The following is a 23,858-nucleotide window of genomic DNA, read 5'->3' on the forward strand; positions in this document are numbered from 1 at the left end:
GGGCAACCTTGTTCCCAGGGTGCCTCCTCTTCCCGTTATAAGAGTTGAGGCAACGACCAGCAACAGTATCTGGTTTTAAAATACTGTTATCAACTTGTGAGTTGAAGGTTGGATGCTAGAGATGAGGGAGATGTGTGATGCGTTGGAGAAAGAAGTGGCATCCTGCTTTCCGGTCTAATCATGGAAATGATAGAGGAAGAGAAAGAACAATTTGGAAATATCCATAATTATATATGAAATGGAGGCGCGGTGGTGTAGTAGTCAGCGCACTGGACCTAAGGTTGGTCATTCGAGACCTAGACTGTTGTTCATGCTGCTTCCTCAGACAACACACTTTGCTGCAAATTCGTTCTTCACCCAGATAAACGCGTACTAGTGACATGTTGGTGGGGTAAGGTTGGACTAGTATCCCATCCTGGGGTGGGTGGGGGGAAGGTAGCAACATTCATGCTTTAGAAACCGGTTTAAGCTCCGGTCACATATGCCACCAATGGTTTCTGGGCGAGTCTGCATACTCGTGAAATACTGGACATTTTCCGCGTTACTGTTATTGCAAAACGAGTAGGGATACGGGGAAACAAGGAACAGGTTTGGGAACAAGAGCAAGTAAGTATTACCACCAAGATAACCTCTGAGTGTTTCACAAACTATTTTTTTGGTTCCCTTAAAACATTAGCATGAAAATTGACCATGTTTCCATAGTTTCAGGAACACGGCTTACCACCAATTTTGGCGCACGCTCAGTCACTAAAATTTTTTTTTTATTTTTTTTTAAGCTGATTTATGGACTACATAGCTAATCAAATCACACGTTATACGATCAAATTTTTAATTTTAAACACGGATCTAAAACGTTTAAACGATCAGAGCATAAGCAGCACACAACTTGCCGTCATTTTGTTACTTTATTTTTTTTCTCTATTACACTGCGCAAGTTCATTCTAAGAAGTCAAATCCCTGAAAATCATTAAAAGCACTATTCGATTTTAAGAATCTTGAATATATGAAGCTTATTGTATCTGATGCGGACAGTAAATGTTATTTGTACCTTCTAAGGAGAGTACCTTCTAAGGAGAATATACATGTACATGTTACATACTATAATAACTTTTGTTCATACAATCTAGCTTAAGACGTTATATTCTTTGGGTTTTCTTTACTCACGTAATTACACTACATTGAACTGAGATACATTCGTTCATTTTTGAAACGTATCATACATGCTTTAAAAAGTTTGAGTGTGATAAACAACAGAACGTAGACTTGTCGCTAGTCGACAAGGTTATAACAGTTTCGCTCTCAAAACGACTTTTTTATTTAGTGTAGATACTATCAGGTGCAAAACTAAATCTAACCATGGTTTGACTCAGGTAAACTACCCTGTGCTTGACACACGTCAAATGGCATGCTTTGAGAACTGTAGTACTAATCTTACAAGTGCAGTATTTACTTATGTTTTGGTCTATCGGTTCAGCCTCGCCCCCAGTCTTTCTCAGCACACATTGTAATGTGACGTCACCTGCTAAGAGGCGGTCGGCCCCAAGCCTCTGACACAAAGCTCGGTCCGTAAGCACGTTGGGGCCTGGGAACGAGGCCACTCTTGGTTATCACTAGTTGCCTTCTACCCGTTTGCTTTCACGAGTCAAGACAATGATTCATAACGTGGTTTTGGCCTTTTGGTGTCTATGGATGAAAACAATTGCCATAAAAATTATACAGAGGTAAAGAGAAAATGCGTATAAACCGCTTTTATCCTTCACCAAAGAGTTAAGAACTACACATGACTGACAAACGCTCAGCCATTAAATAAGTGATGAACCACGTCATATTCAGACTGCTGCTGCTGTTGCTGTTGCTGCTGTTGCCCTTGGGACCACTCCCTCCGTCCATATTGATCCTCACGTTCTCTGGACCTCGGCTGACCCCGGGTAGAGCTGCTGCTAGCCCCAGACCCCTGCACGCCATACTGTACAAGTTCATGACCTAAAAAGATTAATAGGAGGCCTTCAATGATGCTGAAAAATTGATCAACTGATGGTCAAACAGAAAGTAACCCGTGTGTCGGATGCAGAAAGGGGAGGGAAGGAGGGATTTGTGAGCTCAAAGCAGAAGTGGCGAGCTTAAAGTGCGAGGGGAGGAAAAAGACAAACCACTTCTCTCCCACCCCTCTCCCCTTCCCCCTTCTTGCAACACTCTGATTTCTTTTCTCTCCTTATCAGTGACTGCCACTCAGACTAAACAAAAAGACAGGAAAAAAATGAAAGACATGCTCCTTACGTAATCACGACAAAAACACATTCCTCATTCTCAGGAGGAGTCAAATCCTTGCTTTCCAAGCACGTGTACTCGTTGGTTGTGGCCAACACATTCCATTATTTGGCTTGTCACACAACACTAGAAGCATTGCATGACAATCTAGATGACAGTTACAGAGGAGACTAACTGAGTGTGTGCTCCGCAAGGTCCTATATACCAAACCTCAACCAAAGTACAATAACAGAGTATACAATTCTAGAGATGAATTCCCATTTGGGACTCGGAAAATATCCCAACAGCATAAATACGGAATGTCCAAGTAGTTATAGGCAATGTTTTTTATTCTGTACCTTGTGATGAGCTATGCCCCACAGCGCCGGGAAGAGGACTCGCTGCAGCCCGGTCAGCTAAAAGATCCAGTGGATCCTAGAATAAATAATCCAAAAAACACAATCAAGATCTCTTCCCGTTAAACAACAACCTCTTGTGTACCAACAAGAAATCTAAGCAGACATTTAGGAGAATGCCATGCTGCTAAAAACTCTAGATCTGCTTTTCCCATAGTTATAAAGCCTACACAAATACCTCTGTATTAGCAGGCACTGTCTTTAATAATAATATAATAATTTTATTTATTTCTTTAAGAAGATCAAGTCCAACATTCGAGGATAGTGTTCTATCAAGATAATCAACAGTGAACACCTTGAGTTTAGTCCAACCAAATACACTGCTAACCCAAATTTTTTGGCTGTCAAAAATTGTGATAGAACAGCATCTTGTGTACTCCAACTAACCTGGCCTGGATGGCCTCCTTCATAACCAAAAACATCATAGAACAAGCTATTATCCAGCATTACAGGGTGATTTGTCAGTTGGTATTGGATGTTATCAAGATTCTGTGAAATATAATCCACCTGCTCACCAAGAAAATTCCTGAAATTAAAAAAAAAAAAGCAAAATGGTTGATGGAAAGTTTGAATTCTTGAGATAAATCTACACCCTGAAGGGTGAATCTTATTACAGTCAACTCCCTTTATTGCGGACACCCTCGGGACCGCAAGTTGGTGTCCTTAGCAACGAGAGTCCATAATAACGGGAATCTATTTCAGTCAAACGTCTGTAATTTATTTTTGCCAGGGATTTAGTTGTTGTCGGTATTATCGGGGAGTCCGTAATAGTGAGGTGTCCGCAAGGCAAGAGTTGACTGTACTTATATATCACATTATCAGAACCAAGCCATGCAGACAGGCTATGAGAATTAACAAAAATATCAACTAAAGAAGACTATATCGTCTTTCAAGAAATGTATGAGAATTAGTGAGAGCAGAAAATGTTCTCTGCGTGTGCACTGAATGCTTTCCACTATAGACATTCAACAAAGTAACTGGGTTTTCTCATTCACACCAAATAAACCAAATACATCTAAAACAGTGCAATTGTTTTAAATTTAACAGCAATGGCTCTTTTTCAGGGGAGGGGAGGGGGAAAGTTTGCCTGTGCAATCATGATGGGCGTGGTGATGAAAATGAATCATTGAAATTTTTTTTCTGGTCTCTGCTCCCAAACTTTCCTTTTGTGTAAACAATATTACCAGCATTAATTAGCCTGTTTGATGGCTGATGGTGCAGGTGTTTCTTGTGTGCTGGCAATTAACTGTTTTATGCTCTCAGTTGGTTTAGTTGTAACAACAGTGAAACATGGCAAAGGTATTATAGCATTCTATGTTATTTACAGTTTTATTCTACACAAATGCATCTTGTACTGGAAGAAAGTAATCTTAAGGCCATAGCTGTAATTCACTGAACTGAGTATCTTCCTGTAAAAGCCTCCACATTAAACAGTCACCAATATGCCTAGCAAGGTAACGATCATGACTACTGTATTTTAAAAAAAATGTCTTTGGATTTTAGCTTTACCAAAATATTCAACTGAAATGAACTGTCTACCTCCAATGCCACAAATTGAATAATTTATCATTGTAACCTTGTTGTGGTAATGATAAATGATTGCAACAGCTTGTGTGACATTACCTGTCTAAAATATCGTCTTCACAAAGCTCCCTTTCAAACATATCTACACGGGAATTTGAGCTGATAGAACAAAAATTAACATGTGATGAGCCGTTTGACGAGCAAAGTACAAATGTAAAGAATTATAAAAGGAAAGACTGAGGATTAATGTCTTGAGTCTGATTATGTAATAAAGTATACAAGCCCTTTCACATATATTGGCACCCTTTGAATTGGGGCAAACAAAGCATGGATTATGTGCAGTGTTTGTTTGTAAATCTGATGACCAATAATTTCGTATGAATCAATTTCTGAAACATTCAAATGCTCTGCATTGAAGCTATCTTGCCATAAACTTTAGTGATCAAACCTGAGGCCTCTAGATGCAAAAGGAGTTGAAAGTTTTCCATGTATTTCCCATGGCCTAATTAACAGACAAAAGTATGGAAGCTACTCAAAAATGCAATTGCCCGGTTTCCCCCAACCCTACACTTTCCAAATTTAATCATTTTTATATTTTACCAAGCACATGTACCTCAAGTTTCCACAGTTTGTTGGTTGAGTTTTTCTGAGATCAACACACATACAAACACTGTACAATTTGGCACCTTGTTTGTCCCAACTCAAAATGACAGCCAAATTGCATGAAAGGACTCATTCAGTTTGTTAAATGAGCAATTGGGAATACAACAAAAATTATTTGTCCCTGACTGAAAGCAAACTCAGACCTTCAGCATTTCAGTTGTTTGCTCCCATTTGGCTGCTTGCAGACATAAAGCAGGGTCAGACTTATTATTGAAAAATCAGATATGGTGACAAAGAGAAAGATGGTGAGACAAGTCTTGTGGTAGCTATCATATCACTCTTTGATAGACCCAGTAAATGGCAAATACCAGAGGAGTACTAACTGCTTTGTATAGTTTCAAGCAAATGTAAAACTACTCCTCTGATTAAATCATCCCTGCTCGTGTCTTTAAAGCGACTTCAAAAAGTCCTACACCATCCTGAGCTATCCCACTAACTACGAGGCCTTACATACACTATCTAGTGGGACGTTTGAATGTGTAACTCATTGTACTACCTACAGACTGAGCCATTGATTTGTTTTATTTATCACTGCAGCAGTCACACCACCGTAGTAATAAATAGTTAAATTCAATGGATCAAAAGACACTACCTCTCTGCCACTTCCTCCTGAGAGAGTCCCCGCCTCATAGGGGCATTTCTTATAGTATGATGCTCATCGTACGATTGAGGCTCCATGATGTGCGTCGGGTGAACAACAGGAGTCTGGTTCTGCTCTTCGGGGAAAGTCACAACGCCCGTTGATACACATGGTTGTACGACTGAGGCTTGCGGGTAGGATGGTGCTAGGAGACAGGCAAAAACAAACAGAAAATAAGATTTCAGCAGATATAAAGGATACGCCAATCATTAGTTTATATTCAAGATGTGAGATACAGGGCATTGTACACTCAGTCAAGAGGAAATTTGCCACCAAAGGTGATTAAGTGTACAGTATAAGGAAGATAAGTACTGTATATTATTTTATTTGATGTTTTGGTAAAGTGTCACTATATTGTCATTGTACACTATGATTTTTACGCGTTGTCCTGTATTTTGACAACCAGCACGGCAAGTCAAAAAAATTATACAAACAACGAGTTGAAACATACAGTAATACTACACAACAAATTTAAACATGTAGTAAGAGGTTTATTATTCAACGCAACCTTTTATGATAACTCATAAAGAAAACTATGATCAATAAAAAGAGGTTAATGGGCACCTGTCAAAGGAAACCAGAGTTATATCCAGGAATATTCATACTCATTTTGCACATTATTCAAACAATAAGTGTCAAATCGCTGCCAGTGGGTAGGTTTTGAGATGAATGTAACTGAGAGTTAGCTTATGAGAAATCAAGTGTGATCCACTTTACCTGTTGATGTAGATACAGGACTGGACACAGTGGGCTGGGAAGTTGAAGGGCCTGAATCCTCAGGGAATCTAATGACTGGCCTGGCATGTGATATTGAGTCATCATCTAATGCAGTTATAAGTGGTCCACTTGTGGCTAAAAACATATAAAAGATTGAAAAACATTATTTTTCTTAAAAATTTTAAAACGTTCTCTGGTTAAAAAATTGAAAAGGTACAAGCTTTGGACAACCGTCCCGTTGTCTTCAACAGATAAAATATACCTTTTTAACCAGAGAACGTTTTAAAATCTTTAATCATCATGAATCCTGGTTATGGCTCTTCAATTTTTCTTATTATTTTTCTTTCTATTGTTACGTTTTTAATGTTTGGTTACAAACTGATCTCTTGCTTTTCCAGTCAGTTTTTCTATAGCCTCTTCAGTACCCGTAATCCAAGTTCTTAACTGAGCACAAGGGTGCACTATTAGAAGGATTAAGTGACTTCAAATTTCATAACTTGCATTTTAGTTTTGCACATAGATGTTTGAACTTTGATGTAAAACTTTGTACTATGTACTTCAAAAATTTACTGCAACTTCAAGTTATTGTAAATCAAAACTTTCATTTTATGATTTCATAATAACAAACACTGTTATCATTATAACAAATATATCAAGGAATTCAGAATGGTCGAGTTTGAATTTTGTTAGTTTGCCAACTAAATGCAAGTTGTAAACAACTCTGCTTAAATGTTTTGCTCCCTTCTTCTTGAAACTGGTCAAACTTGTTCAGGAAACACCCTCCTTAAGGCAGTTAATCATTCACTTTTGAGCACTTTTTCTGTGTGGCCATAATTCTTTTGTATCAGAAAACAAATATTGGAGAGAATTCAAGAGAATTTTGAAAATCTGCCATTACATATTATTCATGTAAACACCCTTTATACAATTTTGTGATTACATGTATTAAGCTCTCACTTACAAGGATGGCTTGAAGAAGGAACATTGGATATGTCAGAAATTGTTAGAGTCTGTGTGCTGGGCTGCAAACAACAAAACACAAGTCAACTATGACTTTCAAGCAAGGGGTGATTATGTAAGCTAAATTATTTCAGCATTTAGTAGTTGGACTGAGAACATTTGCCATTTCACAACAAAAATATAAAAGCAACATACAAAAACTGTGAAAAGATTTACAAGTTGGTGAGTGTCCCAGGGGCAAAACTCCGTGGTGCAGTGATAAGCAGGTTGATTTTTCAATTTCAGATCCACAGAAAATGAAAGAAGTCAAAGAAATATTCCCACAAAATTATCCCAAAACTATGTAACTAACCAATAACTATGTAATAAAATTTACATAGTTCAATTCATTCACTGATTGTTCATATGTGATCATGAGGACTTGGTAGGTTTGAAAAGTGTTGATCACAATAATTGGGGAGCAGATCTATTGATTGTAAAAGAAAAGATAGAGTGGCAGGGACTGGGTCTAATTTTGTCCATCATGCATTTTGACTTTTAAGAGCCCCTCCCCTAAGAAATTTCCAAAAAACCTTCCATGGGGTGGGTATGGATTTTTTCTGGAACTGCACATTAGAAATTTAACAGAACTCACTCTCTGAGCAGAATAACTTGGTGGGGGTTGTCCAGTGCTAGGACCAGACCCTTCCCTGTATTCATATCGCTCTCTTTTGGATGATGGTTCCTCTGTACTGTCCTGCAGCATTAACCTACAAAGACATGACCACAGGTTAAAAATAATTCTCCTTACATACCACCAAAGATCTTCTTACACTTGCATCACAACGATTACAGAGACTGCACTGTACTTTTGTCATATGATTATGCCTTCACCTGCAGATCACAGGTAACTTATTTTGAATAAAACAATACACTGGTATCAAACTGCAAGTGCCTACTCATTCCAACTTGGGCAGCCCATGACGTCTCAGTGCTCTCCCAAACCATCTCATTGTTTTATGTGGTAACATCACACACTTTATTCAAAGAACTCTGCCTTGCCTCCTGAGTTTAACTGTATTACGTGTGTATGTTTGAGACATACTGTAATTCTGCATTTATCTTTACCTTTTTCTATTCATGAGCTTGTCATTTTGATAAATCAGCCGCATCAGATACTGGAAAAGCTGTGAACACAAATTAACTGGCTTAGACTTCTACTAGTTGATTCAGGTCAGCTATGACAAGGTGGTGAGGAACAGGGGTGGGGAGGGCAAAACATTCCTTTACAGGGATGCCCCAACCAATCAGGAATTTACATGTTTACCAAAAACAGGGTATACGTTTGACAGCCTGGCTGCCACACCACACCTAAACTTTAGTTGAGCTACCCCCCTCCCTTTCCAAGAACAGACTGATTCTCTACATTTAAACTCATTAAGAATAGATGAGGTTGGGTGCTTAGTAGTTGTAAACATGCAGAATTGCACAATGAATCTCAGGAACATGAGTCCTGTAAAGTCTTGAAGACCTGTCACTAACCAGGCTGCCCTAAGGAAGACATGACCCGTAGTTACGAAACTGCTGGCCATCATCGTTTTGAGTTTAACTTCACCTAAATTACATTTAGCCACATTGAACTCACCTTGTTAACAATCTGCTGTTGTCTTTGATGTTTCTGTCTGAGCTCTACCAGTTCATTCCACAAAGTAACATTTTCTCTGTGAAAGAAAACAAGGTGACAGAAATGGTCAGCCCATAACAAAAATCTTCACAAATGCCTTGAATAATCATGTCACAGAATAAACCAATATATTCTTGTATTTATCCACTCTTACCTTTTAATCTGATCAAGTTTCATAGTCATTTCATCCTGCTTTCCTTTCATGTCCTGAACGTCATGTAACACTTTGGATACATCTTCATTCCTGACTTTCTTCTCTTCTGGAGTGGCCTATAACAAGTAATATATTTCATCAAAAGCTATTATCTCTGACCTATGATCATGAAAAACGTAATGTTAACAGAAATTCTGATTGGTCATGAATTTGTGCAGTTCAAAAAATCCTTATTAAGACAAAAATACCAAATGATCTCATGCATGGCCACGTCCAAATCAGTTTAAAAGGTAATCAGAATTTACAAAACACTCAGTTGGTTAGACGTTGTTTCATGTGCAGCTGTTCTTTCCAGCCTAGGTGTAATGACAACTGCTTTATCTAAACAGAGTGTTAATACACACAAGTTTTCTCACACCAGAACAACTTTTATTGTGGTAGAAGATTAAAACTTTACACAGGTGGTTTCACCAGCCGGTTTGATTTGTACTGGTATAAGCTTTCTAACTAATAACGTGTATTAATTCAAATAAACACAGAAACACAAAGCCAGTGAGACAGTAGGTAATTAAATAAACTGATCATGACAAATTTGGTCACCAGCGAAAATTGCAAGTAAATTACACTGCCATTTATTTTAATACAGGAGATTTTTTTATGCTGGTCAACCGTGCCACCATCATAATGTTGATTTCTATAGTGTCAAGTGATCTGGAATCAAATAATTGGATTAGATGGTCATCCAGAAGACATTAATCATATCTCAAGCATTTTCGTTTTTCTCAAAAGCAAAAGGTTACGGCAGTCTACATCACTATCTTGCTCTCCTTCATTTAATTAAGGGATAAAGTAATAAATCTCCAATTTCTATGACCAACACACTCCATTGATCAATCCTGATTAAAATCCAGATTCTATTAAACAACATAAACAGATTGCTGCTTTTGGTAAGCAAGAGGTGAGCCAGCTTTCTACTTAAAACATACAATATTATTAACAAACCTTCCTCTTGACATTTTCAAGTAATTCAGGATGATATTTGTTGAAGTTCCCATTAAAAAACTCCCACTCATCTTTCTCAGATCTCAGGCCTCCTTGCTCAGCGCCAATCACTTTGCGGAAGCCATCTAAACAAGTTTAATTCAAAGAATGTGGTTACAAATTGACAGCATAGCTTTGAAAGACTAGAGATTAAGGCATCAAGATGTTAATGACATATTAACAGTTTAGCCCAATATTGGTTTAACCCTTTCACTCAAAGGAGTGATCAATATGTTATTTCTCCTTACATTATCAATACATTGTCAACCAGACAGATGATGAGAATAAGGAATATCGTCAACTAGGTGACGTTGTTCAATGATGTAACACCAAATTCTGTGAACTTTAAAAAGAAATGTGCGGCAGTCAGTCAGGAGAATTGACATTCAGATCATGGGAGTGAAAGGGTTAAGAAAAACACAACACACAACATGAGGGCTAAAGAATAGGCTGGACATCTAGCCAAGCTGAGTGAAGTAATGCCAGGAGCACAAGAATGCCACATAAATCTAGCCTTGGTAAAGCACTGACTCTGATATCTAGGGTTAAGGGTTGAGCAGGGTTGTAGCTAAGAAATTTGTCTGCCGGTTAGCAGAGAAATTGAGCCGGCTAAAGAACGCGCGAAGTGCCTTCTGCCGTTGGCGTAGCCGACAGGGAGGGGTATTTATGGGAGGGGGTCGCCCCCTCCCATTAGGGGGGTCTTGGGGGCCTCCCCAGGAAATTTTGAAAATTTTAATTCAATTTGGTGCACTCTGGTGAAATCTAGGGGCTCTTTTATGCAAAAAGAAACAACCATTAAAGAGAAGGTCAGCTGTGGTGCCGCAATTTGAAACGTGTGGTACCGAGATTCACCCTGCAATTATTCAAAATTTTCTCCCTCGTTTTGACGTTTCCATATTTCCTTCATGTGGTTTTCGTTGTTTGGCGTTCCTTGAACTCTCTACCAGGTCTGTTCACTGTGCCCCTAAGGAGAATGACAGACCTGGCTTCTGAGCAGACAGTGCTTTGTTTTACTTCAGTTCGTCAATCTATGCTGTTTTCTTAATTCTCTTTTTGGTGAGCTCTCTAGAAGAACAGTTCTTTATTTAAACACGGTAAAATCCATCAGGAGTATAAAAATTAGAAATAACCTAACTCTCCTAAACAAAATTCAAAACCTAACTACAACTAATCTAATCTAACTAAAACCCGTTTTTCATGAATGTCGTGTATACTCTAACATTAAAAATGAAAATACGTGCGTAAGATTTTCAACATTTACTTAACATTAAAGTAATGAGAACGAAAGCTACATCGCTTTCCATTCGTTCCAAAAAGATAAGTGCTTTTTAATTTAAGTTTGCACTAGAATTTCAGAAAATCGATTCTTATAAACGCTTAGAACTGCAAACAAAAGAGCTGTCTACTCGGTCGTTCAGCTGTTCATCCAGTTTCGCGGGTTCGTTCACTCGGTTTCTCGTTCGTTCGTTTTCGCCGGCGAGCACTCAGCGGACCGTTTACGTTTCTGGTTTGTTCAGTTGTTCCTCCGTTTGCCCAGTCCTTCTTGCTATTCATGAGCATAAACATGTTATAAGCAATAAAATTTAACCAATTAAAAGCTGTATTAAAACATTACGAAGAAGTTCCTTCATGTTTTTTTTTCTCTGTCATGCTACAGAGAAAGACTTCTTCTTTCTCCGATCTGACACAAATACCTGGTAACAAACTCGTTCCCAATCTTTCGTAATGCCTTGAATGCGGGGGCTACCAAGCTTCGTGTTGACAAGATGCCGGACGCAGAAAACGGAAAGAGGACACGGTAAACAAGTTCTCAAAACAAGACTTTATTTCAATTACTTTATGGCATCGATACTCAAGGTAGTCAGGAGTTTATTCAACGTTTTCTCTTGAAATATATTATTCTAAATCGAACAATTGCTTGTGGGTAACTAAAGAACTGTTCATTGCTCTTTTAACCGAGTGCTTGCCACCCAAAATTCAGCCGGCGATGACCTCTTTCCCAGCCGGCCAATTTCGCCGGCAGCCGGCGCTTAGCGACAACCCTGGTTGAGTTCATGCATTTATTTCTCATTCATCTCGTTTTTCTTAGTTTAGCTTTGTAGTTTTCTTTTTTTAACTTATTGTACTCGTGTTAGCCCTGTAAATTAGTCCATCTCTGCCATGTGTTTATGCGAGTTAGTTGATCCGACGTAAGCTCTCTCGATGAGTGCTCACTTAGTTGCTTTTAGAGCAAATGTCGTGTTTAAATATGTACTAAGCTTTTCACAAAAACATAGGAGGCTTAAATTTGGAAGTAGTTTAGCTGGCTGCAGGCACTTAATGAAAATCCTGACTTTGCACAACTATTCAATCATACTTTTACTCCCAACTGAATAACATACTGTAACAATCAAATGAAAGTTGAAAACTCAATGAAGAAAAATCTATGGCACACCTTGATTTCAAATAATACAACAAAAAAAAACAACGGGCCTAGTTATAAGTACTCCGGGGCTTGAGGGTGTAACAAATAAGTTTACCCCTGGGCAGTCATTCATGAGTTCACTGCCAGAGGGATGCCATTAGCTGACAATAATTCGCTAATTATGGCCAGCTTGCAACTACATTTTGCACAGTTAAGACATCTGGCTATTCGGACTTTAAGAAAATAGTCATGCAAGACTTTCTTTATTTTACGGTCAGCTAATTTTCTTGTAGAATGTGCCTCTTTGAAACGTTATGATGACCACACAGCTGGTGGGGTACATAGCACAATTACTTGAATAAAAATTAATTATTTGGGGGTTTAAAAGATTATAACATTTTTATTTTGAGAGCTACAGTATTTTTGTCCAATGAGTTTTTAATTGTTGATATCAAAGTGCAAACAAATGCTTTGGTTGTTTTCCCCAGATAATTAAATGGTCCACTGACACTTGAGTCACTTAATTGAACATTTGTATAGTTTTTCATCCCAGCCCTTCAACACGAATGTTCGTTATTTTCCATTGTGCATTCAAGCATTTTATTTTCCATCTTTATAATTTGTATATAATGGGACTATTGATCCAAAGTGCAGTGAATAGTCAAGCACTAAAGTTTGTACTTCTTTCGGTTTTCATGGTTTGGACAATTTTAAAAGGTTCACTTGCTCTGTAACTTAAGAAAGCATCAGTGGAAAAACACCATTAGATTGTTTTAGTGTTACCATGCTTCAAGGGGTCAACTTAGTGGGGGTCCCGGCATTGTTTACCAGCTTACAAAAAATAAAAGAATAGACGTTTTGCACGCACATGACAAATAAAGTAAATGCGTATATGATAGACAATCCACCCCCGCTTAACCATCACTAAAGGTATCAAATAGTTTTCTAAAAAAAACTATGTCTCTTAGTATGATTAAAATCTTGGCATTTCAAATAATTAGCCTCAACATCCTAGCTTGCCAGAATTATAGACCCCTCCCCCCCTCCCCATTCCCCTGTCCTAGAAAACTGGAAATTTGAATTCAAAACTACAGTCTCAGTTAATGTTGAGGTCTTTCATTTAAAACTTCGTGTGACTTAAGATATTCTGTTACTACTGGAAGTCTTGAAGTTGCCTCAACCCACCTCAGATTTTTTCAACACTGAATCTTAGGCTCAGAATTGAGAGAAACATTAGATTCTCAGGTTTCAGTTTTGAAACAAGGGTCTTGATATATTGATCTAGGGTAGTCTTGGCTATACCATTTATATATATGCGACTTTAAGATTCTGTCCTCTACAAAGATTGAAAACTGTTTTCAAGAAACTTATGTGACTTGACTTAAGGGTATCCACGTATTGTTCATAGTATGAGCCATGAAAATCTTTCATTTAAAAAAACTATCAAGTTATTTGTAAGAACCAAGACTATCATACAAATACAAAAGAGACAAAATATTAAAAGTTAAAATTTCAGACCTCTCTCTCTCTTTTAGAAGTATCATTTTATTATTATTGTATATTGCTCCCCAGAAACATTAAGCCAACACCTTCATTCAATATATACCAAAGAACATTCTAACGACAGACCCTCCTACCCACACATTACATCAGAGTTGTTCGGTAATGCACATGATCAATTTTAGCTATAGCTTGAACGGGTTTCATTACAAAATTTTATTATTTTTAATACACATCTTACAGTTAATATTTGTACTGTCGATAAACAGACTTTTTTCGAAACTAAAGGCACGACTATAAGACCACTGATCAAGGTCTACATGCGGAGAGTACAACAAAACTACCTGCTAATATAACCAGCCGGAAAACGTACATGAATCTCGCCCACGACATTCCCAGAAACAAAGATTATACGGTTTGACAAAGTTTTACAGAGACACTTACACATTGCATACATTCTTTTTTGTTGAAATTCTTTACAAAGTAAATCAAAGCCGGCAAGCCTCAAGTTTCATGTTTCTTTTCAAAATAGAGAAGTTCAATTAATGGAAAATCGATTTAGCATTCACATGCAGCGGAAGCGAACACGGTACATCAGCATATTATACACAGGAAAATATAATAAACCGAGAGTAACGGCTGATTATGTTTTAAAAAAATGTACTTACACATATTCAGCTGACGTACAAAGCTCGCAAAGTTGTTGTGTTTGAAATACTTCGGAAGGATTTCGCGTGCAAAAGTAGCTTGATCGTGGACAAGGAATCCAGTCCCATTCTGCAAAAAAGTATATGCAAGATCGAAACCGTTTTATTTCAGCTGAAGATGCCAAGAAATAACAATGAAAACACTCTCTTAGTAAACAAAAAACCTCAAAAGTACAAAGCTTATAATGTAGAAGTTGCTTGTGAAGCCATAAATTGGAAAAACGGATCTGTTTTATAAAAAGCTTGCCTTGTTCCATGAAATGTGTTCCTCGTACTGTGGGTCTTCAACCAGCCTCCAAAGTTTAACCAGAAAGGCTGGTACGTTGGAAGGGAAATTGCTCGAATCTGCGTCCCCTGTCCTCATCGGCATGCTTTTCAAAGACCACCCTAAACAATAAATCTTTCTCGCAAAGTTTGCGTGTGTAAAACAAGTTGCATAAGTTACCCAAGCGAGTCACATATCATCCATGTTTTTTCGGCATCCCCCGCGCAGACTTTTATATATGCTTTGCGCGCCCGACGCGTTAGGGTCTGGCACTAGTCGTCCCAAGGGCGTCGCTGACCCTTCGAAGCAGTAAACAACTTCTGCGCGATACTGCGGTAGACGTGTTTGATTGTTGACATTTCTATATATAGCGATCGGAATTTTTATGGCCCTGAATACCCTAAGGTGTTTTTAGCTAAGGCTCTTTAGTCGCCAGGTGGTGACCTAGGCGGGTACCTTACTGACGTCATTGGGGCAGGTTGCCATGGAACAAGGAGAACAACAATGGGTGCCAGAACTTTCTCCCAGACCGCTCGTTCACGTACCCACGGAACAGAGAATGTTCTAGAGAACTGGAAATTGTAACTGAATATCTACATAAATTTGTAAAGGATTATTAAGGGTTCCTAACGGTTTCCGCTCCGATAAATTCATCATGATTTAGAAATTAAAAAGTATATACATTTCAATCCTCACCGAAGTACGGAATTTACCTTTAATATGGACAAAGGTTTAGAACAAAACGAATTTACACTTATTTTTTATCTTATCTCCCATCAAATTATCGAGAATTGCTTTTTCGCATTTAGATGTGAATTTCCCCAGAAAACTTCAATAAAGTCGGGTGTCAAATTATTTATCATGAAAAGGATCACCGGCTTTACCTTTTTTGAAAAAGTTGCATCAGCTTATTTTTGTATTTTTAAAATTTTGTAATATAAATTTAATATCTTTCGGTGATTATGGACTTTGTCAAATTTTGTTAACCCCTATTTCGAAAACAAAAATCACCACTGTTTATTTTCTGCGTTCTGGAAAATGTTATTTTCCGTGAAATTTATACTTTGTTTCCATGTAAATGTTCCTTTAGTCTAACCGGAAGTGAAATAAACACGTTATGGTTATCACTTCCATCAAAGTCACGCAAACCAGCTGTTCCGGAACATTCGGTACTCAGCTCTGACGCGTGTTCTCAATAACGGAACATTCTAGAATTTTTCACCCACGTTTTAGCCATCCAGATCGTTCTGAAAGCATCTCAGGGAAGTGCCCTTTGAACAAACTATCGTGCAAGAGTAATTTCAGTGAAAAAACTTTTTCCTCGCTAACCGAATCCCCTTTTATCGAACTAACAAAGGAAATGATCATTCTCTCATCATAAATTATAATGGTGTCGCACAAAAATGCTTTGCAACTTTTTGTCGCATCTCTATTTCCCAATGTTTTACCCCGGAAGACAATTCAAGCGATAGTCCCTTTCTATTTGTACGTAGAAACTACAGAAGTTACAAATGATGTACTTGATTTGTAACACTACGTGACGGCTTTTGTTCCGATATCTATTCGACAGGTGGATCAATTCATCGAAAGAACCCGACTTCCTTTGTCTCTTCCGTGATCCACATGAGGGCATGAAATTTTCTCGAGGTCTGGGAAATGAAAATCAAAAAACGACCCACATTGTTTAACAATAAAATAACGCCTTTTTTTTTTTTTTTTTTTTTTTTTGGATTTACAATAAAAATAAAATTGCAACCTTCTGGTTGTCTTCGTTAATTTTCCAGAGCTTGTATTTTACACCTATTTAGCGGGCCCGATCAAAACTTAAAAGGTTTATAGAAATTAATTTACATCAGAATCGAAAACCCTTAAAATTTTACTCTCAGAACTTCGAGAAATTTTACGGAATTTTTGTATGACGTATACCAGCCATACCATACATTGCTCTTCGATAAGATGACGATACGACTTAACAATGTGAACCTTTTGAGTCTCGTAACGGCTAGAACATTCCCTATTTTGGTTTCAATGGACACGTCTCCATGGGAAAAAAGCGAACGTTAAATTAACTTTCGCGAATCTTTCGGATAAATCGTGAGTTTCTTTCTTTCTGACGTCTCAAAGAAAATAGGAAATACTTGACTCTTCTTTAATACGAAGAAATTATTTGTCAGCTGTGAGTGCTCTAAAGAGATGGACGAAGGAGGTACTGGAGCGCGCGGTACACACATTGAAACTTTAGAGGCAGGTTCGTGTTACAATTCATGGGTGTTGCTCCCTTGTTAAAAATACCCTAGACATAAACTGTGTCCGCGTTTATGTATATGTGGCTTTATGTCATCGGCCGTGAGGAAGTACACGCAATTTGTTCTAGTTATATTTCTACAAGGATTAGAAACAAAAGTACTGTACATGCACCACGAGGTATCGTGACTAATCTAATTGATGTTAGTACCGGTAGGGGATCGAACTTAACTCATCTTCTTAAGGCTTATTTTAGATTCCGAGGCAGTTATAGTAGTCTGGACAAGCTCAATTCGTGTGTATAGCTGTAGGTTTATAAACTTAGTTACTGTCAAGTAAGCCGGTCTCGGTCTGGGCCGGCGTGACAGCATTGAAGTTATTTTAAGACCTTTTAATATTGTATAATTTTCGGAGGAAGTATGAGACGCTAAATTAATCCTGTTTATACACTTCTGTGCCACTTTAACACTGGATTCAGCTAATGCAAGCACGCAGTTAACAACTTAGCATACCAGAGTGCAAAAATCACACAACAACAGTTTCAGAATTTTTATAAAGATTTGAAAGGAAAATTGGTTTACAAATAAGCCGTGTGTTCATGTAAAATTCGCTGACCGAACTCAAAGCTCCCTGAGTCGATATAAAAATAATGAACAACAATAGTTTGTCACAAATTCTAAAGATGAAATTCGACAGTTTACTCTAACGGGCTGGAAGATCTTAAGGAAGCTTTTATTGACTGTTTTTGGTCGTATATATCTAGCTGAAGACGAGCTCTTAAAGGGCCCTATAAGTCAGCCACACCTTTGTTTTTGTTTATATGCGAGAGTTTGGCTATTATATTTTATTCGGAGCATGTCGAAATGAACGAAATCACTGTAAGACTACTAAAGATAATGAAACATACTTTCAGGAACACAACTTACAGTTAAGCAATAAGATTTCGCTTCACCATGCAATATCAATAATTTCGATGGCATAGAAAATGGCGGAGGCTGACTAAGGTCCTTTAATATACAGACCTTGCTGGACTCAGAAATTCCTTCCTTTGGTAAAACAATGATCTCGGCTTATAGGCTAATTGCAATGTCTTGAGTACATGTACATGGGCACAAACCCTAGGTATAAGTGTGACCTGCATCGCAGCCAGCCAGTAGAATTGTTTGTTCCTCGATTTATTTTATGACTGGAATTCTTTGAAATTAGTGATTTTTTTTCTTCCACGTTTAGTAGTGTTTCAGTGATAAGTTCAATAATTTGAATATCTGTTCCTCTAATTCTCTGAGTTGTCAAAAATCCTTAAACTGCAGTTTAGGAAGGTTACAGTGCTCAAGACGAACTCACTCGGTTTAATAGGTTTAATCGTAGCAAAAGAATTACTCAGAAGAGCACTTTAATAGATTGAACCTGACCAAGAAAATGTACATGTGTCAGATCCGAAGAATGCTGAGCCGGAGCATGAACGCACCAGAAATAACCGGTTCTACACTTCTACTTTGTCCTTTGTGTTCAATCATATGAATTCAAAATAATTCAATCGTTTCCTTCCCTGAGTTGAAGCTTCAGGCGTCTCGAAATACGTTTCCAGGTTCTATTGAGCCTGTCATCTTATTTTCCTCATAAGGTGTGACTATAATTTGAAGGAAAACTACTGATACCAACAGGGTGATCAGCTCTAACTTGACTGAGGCATTAAGTCTTTCAGGAAATTATAAGTGAAAGCTTCGTAGTGAACTGTACTCGTGTCGTGTTACCTCAGTGCAGTTTTCAATACTTAAAGTTTGCAAACTTTGAGATCGGCTTTCTAGGCGGTCATTTTTAGTTTTGGTAGTTTGGATGTTAAAGGGGTGTTAAAGACAACTGTACTGAACAAGGAACGCTCCTGAACATTCCCGTCGATGAAACAATATTCATGTAGTCTTAGTATAGTAGGGACAACGACAATATCAATCAGGTTCAATACCGTTATATAGTCATAATTTCTGTCTGATATTGTGCTCATCGTGAAGAGTAAACCGAAAGATTTGCTGTTTAAATCACCAGAAAAGAATCAACCCAAAACTTGTACCACCGAGAGCAACAAGGAATCCCTTGTGACTCTTGATATCACGAAACCTTTCTGTCTTCGATGTGAAGGCCTCTTTCTTTTACAGAGGATTGTTTCTTTAACATCTCACTAGATTTCACATCAAAAATACTGATAATTTGTGACTGACTTTGTTTTTAATTTGGAACCTGGGTGTGGAGTGAAGTAACCCATCAATCACAAAACATCACCTTCCAGTTTCTCTTACTCTCACATTATATAGGGGTCCGAGAGATCATGCTGATCAATTCGTCCAGCTTTATTTTTCCATAGAATTCAGTGAACGGTTGCTCATGAAGTGTTAATTTAAAGCTCCGCTATCATTCTCGGCAGTGGCCTATATGACATGGATTTAAGCCCTGACCGAGAAACTACAGGTGTTTCCCTGTGGAAAGACTCAAACTGTATCAGTAGAGTGCCATCTATTCGCAGATGTTAACTCCCCAGCCAGTTGTCGTTCGCTAGTGTGCTATAGATGTTTCTTCAGTTAACATTTGAAGGAATACAAGTTCTTGATATTTAAGTATTACTAGTATATATCTTTGACTTTTCGATTCATTCAGTTGTTTGTTTTAGTGTGAGTCAGCTCGTTACTTTTTATTCTTTATACTTTTATTTATTTGACTGCCAAGGACAATTGTCCTTGAGTTACAATGAGGAATAATACAGAAGAACGGTACATAGATCTTAAAGTTAAATTGGCGACTGAGGAAGCGTTAATAGAAACTAAAGAACTGAAGCTTATGAATTAATTTAGGCTTCCTGACCATCATTCATTACATGTTTCCAAAATGAAATTAAAGCATGGATTTAGTGGGCGAGTTTAATAATCGGCTCGTTGATGTTTCAGAGATCTATTGAAAGTGGTAATATCAGGCGAACTGATAATGTATAAGGTATAGGGAATTCCACTGAGGTCTTGGGACCCAGACTGGTGGAGAATTGTCTGAAACTGTTTTATGTTTGTTCTACAGGGGTGAGGCCCCTTAATCATTCTCAGTTATTTCTGTAGAATTCTTCCTAAACTATTATAATCATCTTCTGCATGATGGGGAGACAAGAAAAGAGACTCTTGTAATAAAATATATAACTAAATATTTGTGGCAATAAATTTGTTTAATTCCACTGTGATTCAGGCCTGTCCAAGAAACTACAGCCAGTGACTGCAACTAAACTCTTCTAAGTCCGAAATGTTATTAACATTAAAGACTGAACTCTTTTATTCTAAACACAGAAACTCACTCGAGCCACGTATTTAAATCAGTAAAAGCGAAAAAATGATAACTCGAAAAAGCGAGTTCTCAGACTGCAAATGCTCTGATGCCTCAGTGAATGATAATGCCATGTGCTAATTCTAGTACTTAAGATTACATGCTTCGTTGGTATGAAGCAATACTTAGTGATTTTACTTTACGTAGCGGAATTTTATTGGATTGCTATAGTCTTATGGCTTACCTGCTTTGTTACTCAATCGCTAAAAAAAAATAGAGACTGTACCTTTGCCTGAACCCAACTGTGAAACTAACGAGGGGTTGTCATGTCTAGATTCATACTAATGGTATCAATATTCAACTATAAAAAAAGCTGAGTACTATTCCAGTCCTACGGGAAGATTCGGTCAATACTTTGTCATCCGTGCTCTTGGGAAAAACATTTTTCGAGTTGAATGTGCCTGACCATTTGCCGCAATACAGGAATTAATTGCTACAAAGTATATCAGTTCTATGATTCAGTTCATGCAGCTCTCTGATTAGTTTACCTTGTTAATGAGCCTTAGTCATCAGTGATTTGAAAAGTATAACATTTTGATCTAAGCATGCAGCGGTATGAGGAACAATTATTTAGGTCAGTTTCTCTGTAGGTAGAAACCTCACTGTAAAAGAATCGCATCATCAGCCCAGTATAAGATACCATAAAAGCATGTTCCAAAATGCTATTCAACTTATTTTAGTTAATTGAAATAAATCTGAAAAGTTTACTTGGTTTTTCATTGATAAAATAATTCTCTGAGATTAACAATTTGAGGTTTATTATGGTTGAAACTGACAAAAAGCAGCCGAGTGTCTTACGTTTAATATTGGTATTGATTTAGATTTGTCAGTACTCCATTTATAGTCCTATAGTTATGTGTCAGGCGTTTGCTTTAAAAATCTGTTCATTGAACGCTTTAATATTTTGTGGATCTGGCTTAGGAGAGCTTATAGTTAGACGGTTTAATGCTGATTCTACTGAGTTCCGGCTCAGTCAGCAAGATAACGACCCCATAATGTGTATTCTGTCAGTTTGTTTTCAGGTAAAGAAAATCAGTCACATGTGGCCCTGTCTGCATTGCTCTCAGTATAATTTGCGACACCAGCCAGAGACCATAACGTTAGGTAGCCTCGACTTTTAATGCCGAGAGCAAATTTACAAAACTGAATCCATTAGTATCGATTCGCCAATAATGAGAGAGAAGATAATGCTAAAACATTTATAACTCAAAGGCGTTTCATGGATATTTCCTTCAAGTCAGTACTTAATCTTTAATATATCGCTATAGAAATGGATCACAATCCAACAGTGATACTGTGTGATTCGAGATGTTTGCCGTTGTTTTACTGAATTCAACAACAACTCATATTGGACCGCATCACTATTCAGTATTCTATGACTGCTTCTTCAATATGTCAGTCAAAACACCCTTCAGTAAACCTTTTCACGGCTCAGTTATTAGCTTTTATTTGACCCGGCCCTGTTTTAAACGGTTCTAATACTATTTAATGCGGCATAGCCACTGATAAGTTAAGTTTATTTGTGCGAGATCCGATAAGACCGTTCTTTTAAATAGATAAATTGATACAAGGGCCAATCAGAGAGTTCAGACAAATATCAAGCTACCATGAAATTTTTAATTTATGCCGAAACACAAAGCCTAAGTAAGAACACTCCTTTGCACCGCCTATCATACAACCTTATTTGTCCTGATTACGTTGCATTCATGAATATTGATAAGTTGTAATTAGGCAGAACGTTATATTTTGAACTGTGACGGTCATTAATAAAATACAGTCGATCACCTTCATTTTTAGAAAGTGAGTGGAGAAAGTCAACTGCGAGACCAAAGAACAGCACGTGTACTGAACAACAGTGAACAACATGAGTCAGGATCGAGTATTAGTCAATGTAATGTGCAATATCAATGCGACTCATTGATAATGATTGCTGTTGACTGCATGGCTGACTGTTCCAGAACAGTGCGCACTAAACCTCAACCGTGACGACTGACTGTGGAACTTAAGTCATGTAAATCCGAGTTCCGAAAGGATATGTTATCCAACTGGTTTGGTGATCATGATATCCAAAAACGTAAGGAACTTCTTTTGAACCTTTTGGCACAGTGGCCTGATACATAAATGCTGAATGCAGAAAGTGAGCCTTGCTACCGGTCTTTACACAAGAAGGCAAGAGCTTTAACAGAGCGCATATTTAATGAGATTATGGAAAATAGTGACCAAAAACTTCATAGCCTGTTGCCTGTGTGCAATAGCTGTCCTAAGTCAGTTTTAAGACGCACACGTTTGTTCTCTATGCCAGTGTGTAAGACGAACGGACTTCAAAGAAGTTTTATCATGTTCAATGCCATGAACACTGCTTTGTATCATACCTAGTTCAGCTATATTTGGCTTCTTCAGATTCCTAAAGGGCTTCTTGAATTTTTAGTTTAGATCTTAGATTCTTCGTATTTTAGGTTATTTTACTCTCCTTTTTTTGCACCTTTTTGCTTTTCCAAATCCGTAATTCAGCGGAGCCCATTGGTTGCCAATAGTATTTTAATAAACTATTATCTTCTTTATTGCGTTCAACACTTGGATACTAAATGAAATTGTAAATTCATCCCGTTTTAAAAATAGGGACACCATGACCATTTTTAAACCATAAAAATACGCTCTTTTCGAAGTAAAAGTTTCAACATTGCTTTTTTATTGAAGTTGCTCTTTATTCGGGTTAGTTTAATCATTACGTACGAGGTGTTGCATTGACCTAATAACTCCTAGATATAACGGTTGAAATAATAATGAGTTGTGTTTGTGTGTTAGTGTGTTCATTGAGCTTTGCATTTTATTAAGAGAATTGTCAGTCTGAGTTGGCATACATACAACATAAAGTGCGCATCGAAGCAAAACTTCTGCAAACCACGTCCTCGAACCAACATTGGGAAACAAATGTTCTCTTATCAGGTAATGAGATCGCTGACATGATATTCCTCATTACCTGAAAGACCTCAGTGCATTTTCTTTTTCCAAGAAGTAGATCATTATTTACTGTCAGAACAATACTCTGAATAATTTAGATAGAAACGCTATTCATTAATTGCAACATCATTAAGCATTATTTCCTAAGTCCGGTTTCTGTTCCTTGCTGCTCTCTTTTTGTTTGTTTGTTTGTTTGTTATATTTAAATTTAACTCTAAACAGCTATTAAGGACTCTCGAAAACCTTGCGGTTCTTTTGCCTCTAGGCTCTAATTAACAATTACGCTCTTTGCTATTTTTTCTGATTAACTTATAATGTATATAATGCTTCTTCTGTAATTATTCAAAGTGTGAGTCAATAAAAGATTACTATTGCTATTACTAATTGAGATAAAT

The 23,858-nt window shown here is 37.5% G+C and overlaps 1 protein-coding gene and 1 long non-coding RNA gene across 4 annotated transcripts; one reads left to right on the plus strand and one right to left on the minus strand.

Annotated features, from left to right (window-relative positions):
• Positions 1 to 886: 886 nt before the first annotated feature.
• On the minus strand, positions 887 to 15,237 carry LOC146480412 (heat shock factor protein 1-like). 3 transcript variants are annotated; one of them, XM_085109582.1, is made up of 14 exons: positions 14,884 to 15,237; positions 14,598 to 14,706; positions 9,987 to 10,111; positions 8,985 to 9,100; positions 8,792 to 8,867; positions 8,275 to 8,333; positions 7,802 to 7,916; positions 7,169 to 7,229; positions 6,208 to 6,342; positions 5,443 to 5,635; positions 4,287 to 4,346; positions 3,051 to 3,189; positions 2,607 to 2,682; positions 887 to 1,983 (listed from the first exon to the last, which is right to left on the minus strand). In XM_085109582.1, exons 1-14 carry the CDS (start codon positions 15,004 to 15,006, stop codon positions 1,796 to 1,798), a joined length of 1,575 nt encoding a protein of 524 aa, XP_084965708.1. In that variant the 5' UTR covers positions 15,007 to 15,237; the 3' UTR covers positions 887 to 1,795. The 3 variants fall into 3 exon arrangements, with proteins under 3 accessions (XP_084965708.1, XP_084965710.1, XP_084965709.1); XM_085109584.1 differs by lacking the exon at positions 4,287 to 4,346 and having other exon boundaries at positions 5,515 to 5,635; XM_085109583.1 differs by lacking the exon at positions 4,287 to 4,346.
• Positions 15,238 to 16,036: 799 nt separating this feature from the next.
• Positions 16,037 to 23,844, plus strand: LOC146480413 (uncharacterized). Its single transcript, XR_014864702.1, has 2 exons — positions 16,037 to 17,155; positions 22,304 to 23,844. It is a non-coding gene; the product is annotated as an uncharacterized LOC146480413 (long non-coding RNA).
• The last annotated feature ends 14 nt before the right edge of the window (positions 23,845 to 23,858 follow it).

The sequence above is a fragment of the Pavona decussata genome, unplaced genomic scaffold (assembly GCF_977016875.1).
Source record: "Pavona decussata unplaced genomic scaffold, jaPavDecu1.1 SCAFFOLD_53, whole genome shotgun sequence".
Lineage (NCBI taxonomy): Eukaryota > Metazoa > Cnidaria > Anthozoa > Scleractinia > Agariciidae > Pavona > Pavona decussata.

Coding starts and splice junctions, on each gene's coding strand:
- LOC146480412 (XM_085109582.1), bottom strand. CDS start 15,006: ATGCCGATGAGGACAGGGGACGCAGATTCGAGCAATTTCCCTTCCAAC. Junction 14,707..14,883: donor AACACATTTCATGGAACAAG/GCAAGCTTTTTA, acceptor ACTTTTTTGCAG/AATGGGACTGGATTCCTTGT. Junction 2,683..3,050: donor AAGGAGGCCATCCAGGCCAG/GTTAGTTGGAGT, acceptor TATTTATTCTAG/GATCCACTGGATCTTTTAGC.